This window comes from Tetrao urogallus (genome assembly GCF_951394365.1).
Source record: "Tetrao urogallus genome assembly, chromosome: 16".
In the NCBI taxonomy this organism is placed as follows: Eukaryota; Metazoa; Chordata; class Aves; order Galliformes; family Phasianidae; genus Tetrao; species Tetrao urogallus.
This window is the reverse complement of record NC_136829.1, coordinates 5,886,692-5,901,120: the sequence shown is the minus strand read 5'-3', so window position 1 is coordinate 5,901,120 and position 14,429 is coordinate 5,886,692. Positions and strand designations below refer to the sequence as shown.

Sequence of the window (14,429 nt, the reverse complement as noted above, 5' to 3'; positions counted from 1 at the left end):
AGCTATCAAGTTAACTGTCCTGCTTCGTTGGTTTTGCTTTTGTTTTTTTAAAGTTAATTCCCCTGAACTTACTGGATTACTCGAACAAGCCATATACATAAATTAACTGTCCAAGTTCAGACCACATTTAAGAAACTTGGGTCAGTAACAAATAGGTAAGGAAACAAAGGGAAACAGAACAGTCTCAGTAAATGCCTGAATACACTTTGATTTGGAAGAGCAGCCTCCCAAGCCTCCCAAGCACCGTAACAGGGAAATGCATTCACCCATAGGGCAGCACAGCAGACAGCCATGAGCACAACGTCCCAGCACGAGGTTCACTTTGCTCTAGCCTTTCTAAATCATCTTTTAGAACAAGCAGAAGCAACAAAAGGAAGACGACTGCTGACCATTAAGAGCAGTGAACCTGCACAATTGTAGTCCCACTGGGTAACCAGGGATGTCATACAGTTGGTCAGATCATGGATACGAGCACTTCTCCCACTTCCTCCAGCCTTCATGCAATCTGAACCCCTACTCCTATCGCCTCAGTACACCATTACATCAAATGAGCCTAGCAAGCCATCAAGCAACATGCCTCCAGCACCAAACATGCAGTTAAAACTACCCAGAACTGAATGCCATTATGCTCCTCTTCACAATAAAACGCCTCATAAAAACCCGTGAGCGTGTGAGGTGTGACAATACCAAGTGTTTTTGTTGCAGTAAAATGTTGTTCTTAGACCGGGGAGTAGGTCCACCTATTTAAAACTTATTTTTAGCCAATGCAGAAACCGTAACTTTCAGAAAGCAGGACTGGGGGTCTGAGGACCAGAGTTAACAGGAGCAGGCAGCAGAACTGCCGAGCACGTGCACAACTCCAGACTGTGAGAACAGGTTCACTGCCAGATGCCATTCAGTTGAAGTAAACCCCATCTGCCTGGCAGGCACCCAACCAGCTCTTCAGAGTCCCAGAAGTACACAGAGAAAACAGAGCCGTCCTTGGAACGGCTCGCTGGGTCCGCACAGCGCACAGCAGGGTGTGCAGACAGGACTATCACAAAAGAGGTGCCAGGCTGCAAGCGACTCAGCACTGCCTTCCTCTCAAAAAAAATTATTACCTCCTCCGGAAATCCATTAAGATTTAATCACAGAATATCACTCCTGAGCATAAAATTGCCATTCAGTGATCCAGAACTCCCCTGGCAAGATGTCTGAGCCTCATACAAGTGTACCAATTCCTTGTTCAGCCACTGAATACTTAGCAAGTTATTTGTCTGCAGACATGCTAAAGGGAACACATCTCACCTATCCCTAGCGTTAATTCCCCTTTAAAAACAAAAACAGAAAACCCACACCCAACAAAAAATAACTTGTGCAGGATTAGATCAAGAAAGACGTCTTCAGACAGAGACTGCGTGAAGGTCAGCCACGAAATGTCTGCGAAGGAGAGAACAGATCTGCTATAGGGAATAATTACTGAAATACAATAGCAATCCAATTACAGCTAAGTGATAAAACATTTATTTAGAGCTAAGTAAATACACCACTTGCATCCCGGCAGCCCAGCCGGCATAAAGCAGGGGTTAGTCAATGCTATAGCCAATCGTGGCAGTGTTTAGCACTGACAAAGCTTATCAAAATAAAGGAATTCCTAATGACCCAGGCTAATCCATACACAGCTTACCAAGGGCCAGCTTAGGTCTCAAATTTAATTTGGGTTTCCTAGATGAAAAAGCCATCTACATTAAGCCTGCACTGCACACTTACAAAACAACTGTTAGCACGGGAGAATCTGAAAGCAAATGCCCCACACAAGTGACTTTGGATTAGACAGTTTCTTTACGACTGTTGTTTCATACCAGAGAATAACTGTGTGACTTAATCACTCTCAGTTCCCCACGTTCATGTTTTACCCATAGCTGCAATATTTGTGTCAGGATGGGACAAGAGGTGATGGCCTCAAGTTGCACCAGGGGAGGTTCAGCTTGGATATCAGGAAAGATTTCTTCTCAGAAAGAGCGGTGATAGGTCAGGCTGCCCACGGAGTGGAGGGTCAGCATCCCTGGAGGTGCTCCAGAGCCATGGAGATGTGGCACGGGTTGGGATTGCACTTGGTGATCTTAGAGGTCTTTTCCATCCCTAATGATTCCATGAATTATTGCAAGGCGCATCTGAAAATAAGTTTTATTTACTAAAACTTCTGATTTCACACTGATACGAAACAGGCAAAGAAGGAAGAAAACAAAGCAGCAGTGGCAGTTTATAATCCTGAGAGGACCACAGGTTTTTGGCCTCATCAGTGCAAGCAACCAAGGGGACACAGCAGAAGGGTGCAGCAACAACGGGCTGGAAGTTGGGATGGAGGGGAACAGCTGTGAGTTTGCTCAGCCCAGACCAGGCAGGAGAAGCCCAGTGAGGCCTCCTAAAGCCCTGCAGGAGCCGGAGAGGCCTTCCTGTCATCTAAGCAGAGCCATCTTTTCACAGATGAGCCAGGCAGCCGAAGACAAAACTCTATTGCCGCTATTTGCAGGATCAGCTGCTGCCAAGATGACACTGCACTAAGCACGTCTGTGCCAAAAAGCATTTCAGTTTCCACGTTTGTAAGGTTAGACTAAAATACAAATAATGGACAGAAAGTGAGATCACAGCTGTGGCAGAAAAGCACCTTTTATTAGAAGGTCATCCTGCAGTGACAAGAAAGGCTTCTCTGGGCATTTATTTCGAAAGCTGAGGAGTAGCGTATACGGTTGTGCTGCGAGAGCTCTCTGGAGCCATTAGCAGCCTGCCATCAAGATGTGCAGTCATCTTTTAGGAGCTGTATTAATTACACAAATGGAACACCACAGCTCTGCTGGAAACAGTCCAGCCGACTGCAGAACTGCAGGTTTGGGCTGGGCACACGGAGCGCCCGGCACTCGTACAGCCACGCTGAGATCGGCCCTACAGTAATGGACAGAAGCCTTATACATGCCATAAAGCCTTCCTTGCACCAGTGTTGCCTGGTATCAACTCGTATTTAGATAATACCAGAAAAACATCAGCCCAGATAAGCCAAAAGATGACAAAGGTTGAGTGCAGCACACAGACCTCTCACACTGAGCAAGAGTGGACAAAGGAGGCATCAGTGCTTCCATACGGTGCTGCAGGGAATGTGAAATGATAAAGAAGAAATAGCACAGCCAATTAAACCAGCACAAGATCTAGCGTGTCCTCCGAGAGCAAAGAGTGCCAGTGCAACCAGATCGTTCGGTATCATCCAGCCCCAGAAACGAAAGTACTCATTTTGTTGATTTTGCCAAATTAGCTCTCACAATCGAAAAATATCAGAAACTCATGAGCTTCAAAGGAAACCTTCAAAAGGAAAGTAGATTTATAATCCTTCTATCTGACTGAAGGAGCTTGCTGTGAATGAAACTTGCAATGAAACTATAATTTCTGCTTTTCTGTAAGATTTCTTCTCTACTCAATTTGACAGCAGAAGAATCCTCGTTTTGTTACTCTTCACAGAGATACCTATCACCAGCTGGAGTAAATTCTAGAATCAAACAGCCTACCACGAGACAGAACCCTAACCTCAGGAACATATTCACTCTTTACTCAAGGCACTTAGGTTAATATGCATTAATTAAAATACCTATTCTTGAAGCCACAGTGAGAGATTTATCCCTTCTCTCACAGAAATGGAAGCAGCCCAGTGACTGGGAGCAGCCAGGAGATCCCACCACAAATATGGTTTGAACTACTGTTGGATCGAGCTAGATTTTAAGAACCAGCACTCCTAACAGTTTCATAAGGGGAACATTCATCTATAAGGAAGGTAATTTAAATCAACAACCATGAAGTGATGAATTACTATATTAGCAATATCAAACTAAAATCAGATACTTGGTACATGAACATGTATTTGTCAAGATTCCAGGAAGCTGCAATCTTTAGACAACTGAAACAAGACAACTGTTGTCAGCTTTGGAAGATACCTGTGTTTTAACAGGATGTCAGCAGCAATGAGATCAAACGTTTTAAACCAACTCACTGGCACTAAGGAAAGTACAACCAACTCCTTGAAAAAAGCTCAGGAAGATGCTTTTACAAAAAAACAATTTGTAATTCTTCAACTGCAAAGAACGAATTACATTCTTTCATATAACAAATTATACTCTTGAATTTGAGAGTACATGGGTTTGTTCTTTCTTTACATGATGTTAGCAAGCTCCCACAGGCTGACAAGCCATCTTGGAATTGGACTCAATGACCCTTACGGGTTCTTTCCAACTGAGGATATTCTATGATTCCATGAGTCCTGTGAGCACGAGCTCAGAACCGAGCTCTGCACAGCCACAGAGAGCACCGCTCTTGTTAACTCTAAAGAAAGCAAAACTACAGCTGTCTTTTGTCATACTTAAGGCCACAGAGTCCCCTGGGAGAAACTGCTGTCATGTACACAACTACACAGACCCTTTCACTGAGGGATCGAGATGTACTGTAAGGCAATCGCTTTGGTTTGTCCTTGCTGTCAACAAACCTGCAGTTCTGCTAGAGCTATAAGCCCTCTCACCTTCAGTCTAAATTTTACTGGTCACTTGTGCACATGCATGTGTTCCAGAGCAAGTCTCAACTCTCAGGCAGTCAAAATATTATTCTCTATAGAGCTCACCTTCTCTCCTTACCACTGTCCCCTTTTTTTCCTTTAATTTAAATAGTTCTCACGTCTGTTTTCAACCTCCATTTATGTGGTTAAAATAAGCACAGATCTTCACTGACCTCTCATTTCACAGCCTTAGTTCCCTGTAGCCTTAGCACTCTCTGCCTGCTTTGTTTTGAATTATGTAACTTTGACACAAATTGCTCACATATCTAAGATGCACAAGACAGTGCCTGATCATTACGTGCAAGCAACACTTCATTAATATTAACATTTCCAATGGAATTGTAGTTTTATTTGCTTCAGGCTACTTCTTCAAGATCACAGATGAACGCTAGCAGCTGGACAGCATAATTTGTACAGTATGAATAGGACTGAGTCATTTCATACAGCACAGCAGAGAGATGCCAATTTATTCAACCAGAGCAAAAAGTGCTCCATCACTAACGAATTCAACCCGTGGCAATACGAGCTGAAATCTCCTCACATTAAAAGCAGACTGCATAACACTTGATACATGTCAAAGCTTATGAGGATGAGTCCTCCCATAATTATGGCCCCTCTCAAACTAAATCAAAGCAGAACGTGTCTGACAGGCCCTGTGATTACGGGGAAGCTCCTGAATGACCATCAGTATCAATGCTGGCTATCCTAAATCATCCCTTGTAATGAATGTAAGGCGGAGACATGTAAGGAAAAGAGCACCCACACACTCATTCTGATCTGTGGTGTACAGTATTGAGGACTCTTGCTGAAAGAGGAGAAAAGGTTTTCATTACCGTGAGGGTTTCAAGACCAGACTGCCTCCTCTTGGATACCTAAAATTTCTGTTACATAAAAAAATCCAAAAATACTACAAATTTATAGCTTCCTTTCTCCTCCTCCACAGATTTCCAGTGAACACCTGTATCTTTAAATCTCATATGCTTGAATTGCTAATTTAGTTCACCAGCTACATTACATCACACCAGCAGTGAACTGTGAAGGTGCAAAAGGTGCACATTTCATATCCCACGCCACCTGGGTCAAGTTCTGATGAACTTCAGTAAGAAACAGTGTTAGTGCCAGGGCAACGAGCAGCAGCTCAGGCTCCCCACATGGCACATAACCAGGAAGCATTTGCTACCACCACTTCAGTTCATAACCTAGGAACTCATGCTTATCTAGAGAGAGCACAGAACAACATAGCAATGAACACTTTTTCCCCAAAGCTTCAAAGGCTGCAGGTAAAAAGCATTTGTTTTTCAACTCCTGCAAATAAGAAGCATAGTAATTTACAGAGGGATTGCTTCCTGCTTGGGAGGAAAGCTTTCCCCATGCTTTATTCTGACCCAGCAGGAAGGAAATTTATTGTTGGAAGAGAAAGGTAGGTCACCTTTTTCCTGTATGTATGTGCAAATGTACCTGGGCATAAGAGACAGATGCACTTGAGTGGTGCACTACCACCCTGCCTTGTGGTTGAGTCTCCTGAAATGTATTACCTTCTATATGCCATTCAATACTTAGTCATTATTCCCATCTTCATCAAACGAAACATCCCTTCTGCTTTCAAACCCCCGCCATCATCAATGCAGGAGTGCTTAATAAGCTACGAACAGCAAGAACAGCTGTGCTGCACACATGCATCTCTCTCTCCAGCTTCAGTGTGTCTGAAAATACGAACAGATCATCAGATTCATCTTAGAGCTCTGTCACACACAGCAATTGAAGATGGATGAGCATCCAGCTCCGATCCCAGAGGTAACTTCTTGATGCTTCAGTCTGAACACAACCACTGTTTTACTAGCGAAGGCCATACACAAGTCCAACAGTCTGCCAGTACAAGTAAAGGAAAAATAAAATTCCTTAAAAATGAGAGTATATACAACTCCTCCCATTGATCAGAAGTACTGTCCTCGTGTCCACTCAACTTAATATTCTTGAACAAATGAGGCAGCCTGCTGTTTAATGTAAAGCCTGCCAGCAAGCCTGCTATTAAGATGAAAGTAAAAAAAAAGAGGCACGTATGGAAGACTTATCTGGGGAGATTTATATTCTCCACAACCCAAGAGTGACAGCGTAATGCTTCTTACAGTGAGAGGAGAACTCAATCAGTGGAGGTGTTTCTATAAACAGTGTGCTATTTAAATGCAGAACACGGAGAATGCTTTATGGTCCAATTTGGCCTAAATGGACCCATTTATTTTAGATACAAAACCACTGGACATTACTAATGCTAAGTAGTACGAAGCTGGTATGTCTGCAGGGGGAAATGGATGCAACACATATCCAGTGTCTCTGATAAAACACGAAGCTATTCTCTCCAATACCTGCATTATCCGTCTGGGTAACGTGCACCCAAACCACCTCAGTCAACTACTGGCATGGATCCACCTATTGCTACCTCAGCTGCTTTCCATTCATATTTATTTGAATATTATATTAACGCAATCACAAACGCTTCGCTATCTGTATTCATTTTCCCGTTCATTTCAAGTTACTGCTAAAGCAGCCACCGCTTTATATGACAAATTACAGGTTAATTTGAGGGTTGGAAAGCTTCCAGAACCTTGGCAGCAACACTTCTCCAGTTTAAGCATCATCCACTGTACGCCCTGCAAATCCACCAAGACTAGCAAGCTTATTCTGGATCATTCTTCTAATAGGAAATTGCCAAGTTTGCATCTCAGCTCATTTAATTTGCTAATGAAATCCAATCTCCCCTCAAAAAGAAGACATTTTTTAGAGGACACAACCAAGCTTAGCAGTGTGAATATGGTAAAAGCATAACAAAACCAAGACCACCCCTAACTTTAAGGGCTGAGCCCAGCAATTTTACTTTAAACACTTGCTATTCAGAACATTCACCTGCACGTGTCATTAGTAGGGCAGTATTACCAGTGCTGTTAGGGCTTCAGGTCCATCTCCACACCAGATGATCACCACGTGTGCCACGTTAACAACAAACCCCACACCCACAACTCCATCCTCTCCCAGTCCCTCACTCCTCTCAACCCCAAAACCAAACAGTTCAACTCACACCTCTGCTGACAGTTCTTCATTCTGCAGTGCTACCTCGTGCTTAAACAAGAGGTACTTTAACAATGAAAATAGGACAGATTCAAGAACTAGACAAACCAGACCCTATTCCTCTCGGATCAAATCACATTACAGTCCAAAAAGGCAGTATGTTCATCTGCTTTATTATAAAATTATGTTCCACTCTTTCAATGGAAAAGACAAACTCACGCCTACAGACCTACTCAAGACCTACAGCAAATAATGAAGGAACAGTGGAGTAAAAGAACATGCTGCAGAGTTTACCAGCACCATATATTCCTCACACAGAATAATTAAAAAGATGATTGCAGGCATATCCATAGCTCAAACTTATTGCACTGCCAAACACAATGGAAATGGCTCACTGCAAATCATTGTTTGCCTGCAGTCCTTCAGCTGCTGCTCAAGTCTTCACAGAACAGTTGAACTGCAATCCATAAGTAATCCGGTAGCTATTGATTTGTAAGTAAAATGTGTCACAGCACAATTTAGTATCTGCAGTTTCATGCAATCACTTGAGTGCTTTGGAAATGCATAAGAGAATGTCATGGTGACATTTTCAATGCTGCCTGAATGTTTATGTTGAGCGTCCAGAAAAAAAAAGCCAAGCAAAAGAAAGAGTTTAAGCAAATGGAAGCACAGCTCAGTCGACTCAAAGCAAAAAGAACTTCTCTGCATTATGTACAATGCTACAACATAAGGAAGCTTTTCCTCTGAGCCTGAAGTGTCATGAGCTGATTCAAGCAAGAATCACTTGGGAGGCCATCAGAACTTGTTAGCTAGAGATTTCTAAGACAACACTGTCCAAAGCATTGTATTGCAACATCTCAAATATTTTCACATCAAAAAAAAAGCCAAAGCTGCTAAAGATAGATTTTTGTTCTCAGAAGAGCAAAATGCGTAGCTCAGAAGCTCGCAGTCAGGAAGGTGGCTCGCAGCCGCCCAGGAAAGCTCATCTCTCCTGCTAGTGCCACGCAAGAAATGTCTGTACTTCTTTATTGATTTAAAGCAGGTTTTATTGTGAGTCATAACACAAACTGCCAAGTAAAACACTGACTTCTTTAAAAACATGAATCAATGAGGCTTCTTCACATTCAGCTGCTTCCAAATACCATTATTACTTTTATGTTTGGGATTACAAAAAGAATTTGCTCCAGAGAGTTCTGCAGCAGGCCGATGAGCTTTACAGTTAAATCAATTTAACTGCATGTTAAGCAAACATGAATATGGAGATGGCTGAAACACAGAGCTGTAGGCAATTCACGTGAAAGACATCTGCAAGCTGCTAAAAGACACTGCTCTGCAGTGTGCCTAAGAAACCATTGCAGAAACTCTGTGTGCAGAAGCAAGAATGTCAGCGTATGGTACTGGGGGAGAAAGAGAGTAACGTGCTAAGGAAAAGTTAAGTTTCAGTTTGGAACAATCATATTCATTAGCATCACATCTATCAGTTACAGCAATGCAGCACAACCCTCAGCAGCATGCTGAGCAAGCCAGGTGTCACTGGACGTCGCTGTGCAGAACGTCTCACTGTGGCCCCAGTGGTACCAGTGTCACACAGCACTCGGTCCCTGGGCCTCCAAGTGCCTCCTGTGGGATGCTGAGCTGCTCAAGCACTTCTGCTCCACGCTTGGCTGCGAATCCTAGCTGCAGAGCTACGCTCTTAGAGCTTGTTCTGGAGCTCCCTCTCGAGGCTCGATGCTGAACCATATTAATATGCAATATACTCCTGATTCTACTCTAAATCCTTGCAAAGGAAAGGTTATCAAAAGTGTCTCCTCAAAGCTCTGCACACGAGCTTGTAGAAAGCACCAGAGCTTTTGAGTTATGCGCATTCTTAAAAAGAAGATGAGAAAATAAGCACCTATTAAGCACACAGATCATCTGAAGCACCGTTGCTTTGCTGGCACAGCTTTGATGGCCACCGCAGGAGCTCCACAGATAATGCCTCTGCTATTGTAAATCATGAAACAGAACAGCACAGACTGTTTCTATTTGTGCAGAAATAGTAACTTCATTTGATATAGAGGTGCTAACAAGTCCTGTTCTCTTTCGCTGAGTTTTAAAGTCCTCTCAGCATCCACCTGCCTCCTGCTGGTCACCTCACTCCACAAACACCCAACAGCATTACTCCCCTGGCTCTGCTGCATGGGCTGACACCTCCATTTCTAATCCATTTCTAAAGCACTGAAACGGTGTTTGCTGAAGTCTGCAAAAGCCCTGAAGCAGGTTGTGCTGAAGCTTCATCTGTTAGGAGAAAGCAGTGTCCCCTCACAAACCCTAGAGTGCACCCACATAGAAAAAGGATTCAATGCAAAATTTCATAAGAAAATTATTTTTCTGAACTTCTGCTGAGAATTTTTTTTCCCTTCCCATCATAGCTGAAGTTTAAAAATCAGCTAGCCAAAGCAGCTTCTGGAAACACTGCAAGAGTCTAAAGAACAAGCCCTGCCTATGATAGCCATGTTCCACAGCCACCAAGCCCCCAGTCAGCACTCAGTCCCTGAACAAACATCCATGCCGGCCAACCGAACCATCTGTGACCTCAAGAGTCTAAGGCAGAGGTGATTGTCAACTCTGTGGGCACAGATTTCTATGAGAATTCATAATTGACAAGATTTTTTTCCTTCTACTCGTAGTTTGCCAAGGAGATTCATTCTCCTTACCAGCTTTTCATTTAAATAAACACTTTCAACTCTCCCCCAGATCATGCTCTGAGGTCTTACACAGACTATCAGCTATCAACATGGCATCATTTTAAATCTTACACCTTGTGATAAGTCTCATCAAGCTTTTCTCTATTGGGGTGGAACAAATTTCAACTTGAGCGCCTCGGTTTGTTCAAGTGCCCCTGCTAACAAAAGTAACTTTAAGAAAATGAGCAAATGCTAGAGATGCTAGCTCGTCACACTGCATGTCCTGCTGCCTTTGAAACGTGTAAGCTATCTGTTGCTGTAAGTGTGGCCCTTCATTCACTGTGTCAGTCCACCAGTAATTCTGCTCAAGTTAAAGGTGCGTTCTTACTTTTCATGGTGCCCTCCTCCTCTTCATCTTCGGTGTTTATGACCATTGTACCCAACTGGGATTCCAAGGTGCCATCGTGTTCTATCATGGTGTTGGCTCCATCGCTCATTGTGTTGACCACTCTGATGGTACCAGTTTCATCTCCACTTGCCCTCACCATGGTACCTGAATCAGTTTCATCTTCCTCCTGTACAGAGATACCAGCAGCACATTTTTACTGATGGTGGTGAGGTCCAATGAAAAGTGGCTGCATTCAAGGACACTGGAAAATCCTATTAACTCAGAGATCTTGACAGACACAGACAGAAACCAGCAGCAGTTTGTTTTATGCCCTTAGATCTCTCCCTGATATCTCCAAATGAGTAAGGAAAGCTGTTCATACTGCCAAAGTGTGAAATAAAAACAGAAAGAATCACTGGAAGTTTCTCAACTGAACCAGCATCTCATTGCTGACCTGGTGAGCCAGCCCTAGACAGACTGCAATACTCATTCAGGCATCAATATTCCTATTCGCTCTGCCAGTGGTAACAGCTGATCTAAAACCCTGTCTTAAGTGATACAGTTCACCAAGGAGGTATTAATTACAAAACTGCAATAGTCCTCAGTCTGTATTTTGTGTGGCATACCAAAGAAAAGCCATTACCCTCCATTTTAGAAGTCTGCTTTCAACATTTAGGTCATTTTATTTCTATAAAATTCAGAAGCACTGAAGAAAACTGAACCAAGAAGGAATTAAACTATCAAAGCCTAATCATTTTTTGTTTCAGATGAAAACTATTTCTTACCCTAACATTTATTAAGGTGTATCAGTATTGCAGAAATTGAATTATTGCTGCCAAAATTCAAGTGGCAGAACCTGCAGGAAAAGAAACTTCTGAAACAAGTTGTAGTAGTAGTGAAGAGTGAGGTCAGAATGACTACGATCTACTTAATTTACCAGCAATGTGCAGCTGAACAACAGAAACCAATTCCTAGGCTTACAGCAGTGGTACTTATTAAATCCAGTAGAACAAATTTCTGGACATCTCATCTTGAAAACATAAAAAAAATAAAGCTCATATTTTGTTTTGAGAATTAAGTTCACAGTTCTTTAACCTATGTGCAAACATGGCCTTACTGATCTGAATTACTGATAGAGGGAAAACAGTGTTACATCTTGCAGACCTATCTCCATGTCACTGGCAGAAGGAAGAACACCTTTTCACATTCTGGTGTATTCTGGTGTTCTATGCATTTTCTTTGCTCTGCTAAGCATGTCGATATAAATGCATCTCCAATCTCAAAGCCAACAGCACGAGGAGGGAAAGACTCCATAAGAAGCTAATAGAAGTATGTTTTATGTGGAGATGAGTGGGTGAGAGGAAGTAGCAAATTCCTTTGCTACACATCATTTAACAAAGAACTACTGCAGAAATTTCCACAGCACTTTGAAAGCACTTGAGAACACTTTTCTGCTAGCAGACACAGAGTACAGAAGCTTCAGGAAAACAAACAGGCCCAGAGAGAGACCGCTCTGCTCCTCTACAGAGACGCCATCTCTCTGCACCCCAGAAACAAACGAGAGACAGTTGGGACAATACTCTTCAGGTCAACATCATGGCAACAGAACCAATAAAATTACTTCCACGCTGAATAAATATGCAGTCCTAAGCTGGAAAACTATAACAGCATACATCTTTTTTATTGTGCAACACACTCCTCGTGTCCAACCTCTGGAAAGGACTGTGGCACACAGTGCCTTTTGCTGCCTGTGTCATTTATTCAGGTTGAAGCAAGCAGAGGCTCACGAGACAGCTTTCAACATGCTTTCCATATTCACATGCTGTAATCACTGGAACAAGGCACCCAGGACAGAAATTCACAGCAATCCCCTGCACACTTGTCATGCCCTCACCTCATACTTCTGGCGGTTGCTCTTGTGTAGTACAAAGTTTCTATAAGGGGTGTTCTAAAGCACAACAACAGTGAAACAACATAACACACTTATATCATAGTGCATCACAGATATTCGTTTGTATTGACAGCAATGTAAGATCTGACTCTACTGTGAAACATTCTCACTGCTGCATAAATAATATTATCCAATTAGAAACCCGTACTGAGTCTTTAGCATGTGCTACTACACACTCACAGCCAATGGCAGGTCTTAGCTACACTTTGAGCTAAATACAAAGTCATAATTGCTGACTGCTCCATTCAAACACAAAGGCAGAGCAGAGCTCAAATATCAAGTTAAGCAGCCATAAGTACAAAACTCTAGAGCTACGTAAAACCTTTGAGCACTTAAACAAAATATTACAAAAATAAGGACCAAAGCAGCTTAGCATTATGCAAGGTCCAGGAGTCTGAACTCTGTATGCTGGAGCTATGAAATACTCACTGAATTTTCTTCATCTTCTTGATCCAGCTCACGCTGTTGTGCCTCCTGGCGTTTCAGTTTGATATCCATCGCTTCGTTAATCAAATCGCGCAGAATTGATGCTCCTTTGGCACTTTTAACAAATGGGTGCTGTGTAGTATGTTAAAGTTAGTAAGCATTGCACCTGAACCAGCACGTGACAGTAAAACACTGCTACTGTGGCCCATTTCCAATCAAAACTGATGTTTAATTCAGTCCCTTGCTAAAAACAGAACAAAACAAAAAACCTTCTGCATCGTGCAGGAGGGAGACCTGTCCGCACAGACAAGATCACACTCTGAAGGCACCACTGCTGTGACACCTGGGCTCATTCCCCACCCACAAGCCCCACTTACTCCTCACCAACTGAACTGTCAACAACCAACTACAAATGCATACATCATTCTGAGCAGTTACTTTCACTTAGAATCATAGAATGGCTTAGGTTGGAGGAGACCTTAAAGTTCATCTAGTTGCTTTCTGGTGGTTTAAGAGACAGGTACTTGGCATTGCTGGTGAGAATCTGAAGGATAAAAGAAAAAGAAAAAAAAAAAGCACATCCACAAAGACAGGAAGATGAAATCAGATCAGATCTTAGGGAAGAACTGAAAGGCTGAAGTTGGGTACAAGGTTTTTAGATCACTATTAGAGAGTGAAATTTGTAATGAGAAGGATAACCCAAGAAATGACATCAGCCCAAGGGGCACAGCACTGCCTGCACTACAGCAAGCCTGCTCTAGAGTTCACGCTCTCCCAAGACGAGGCAGACCTGCAGAAGCTGTGTTGCAGTAGCACGCTGCTCAGGGCTCTTGACAAGACACTGCTTCACGAAGTCTGTGAAAGCATCCGACCAGAGCTCTGGTTTCCGAAACGTTGGAGGTGGATTGGTAGGAATCATGAAAATTGCCTAAAAGCAGAAGGATATGCCAGGTTTCTAAACCAAGTTTAAAATCTCCTCACATAAATACATAAAAACATATACAGGCACTAAAGAATGATACATGTTTTAAGTTTGCTGCTTCAGAAGAGTCTCTACCAATATTTTATATATTAAACTGCACAGAGGGAGGATAGAGCAACAAATCAGACTTTTCTGACTAGGAGCTTACACGTCTGTCTGAGCCATTAGCTGCACCAAGAGGTGTGAATCTGCCATTTTAAAGTCTTAAAAATATGTGCTGGTTTGAAAACAAAAAAAACATTTTGTATAATGCACAGCATAAAATATATTTCTTCACACTCAACACTGGAAGACTCAGCCGTGCCTTGATAGATGAGGATCACGACTTTCCTTCTCCATTTTACATTTAATCAACAGTACAACAAAGTGACAGAAAGCAAATC

General features: G+C 42.6%; 1 protein-coding gene across 1 annotated transcript in view; it reads right to left on the bottom strand.

Annotated features, from left to right (window-relative positions):
* Nucleotides 1-14,429, bottom strand: part of STK4 (serine/threonine kinase 4) — a gene marked incomplete at both ends in the record, with an annotated part of 37,569 nt that overhangs the window by 17,388 nt on the left and 5,752 nt on the right. The window contains 3 exons of the mRNA XM_079543176.1: nucleotides 10,688-10,874; nucleotides 13,068-13,196; nucleotides 13,855-13,992. Of these exons, the coding sequence (XP_079399302.1) occupies nucleotides 10,688-10,874; nucleotides 13,068-13,196; nucleotides 13,855-13,992 (454 nt within the window). The remainder of the gene's footprint in view (nucleotides 1-10,687; nucleotides 10,875-13,067; nucleotides 13,197-13,854; nucleotides 13,993-14,429) is intronic.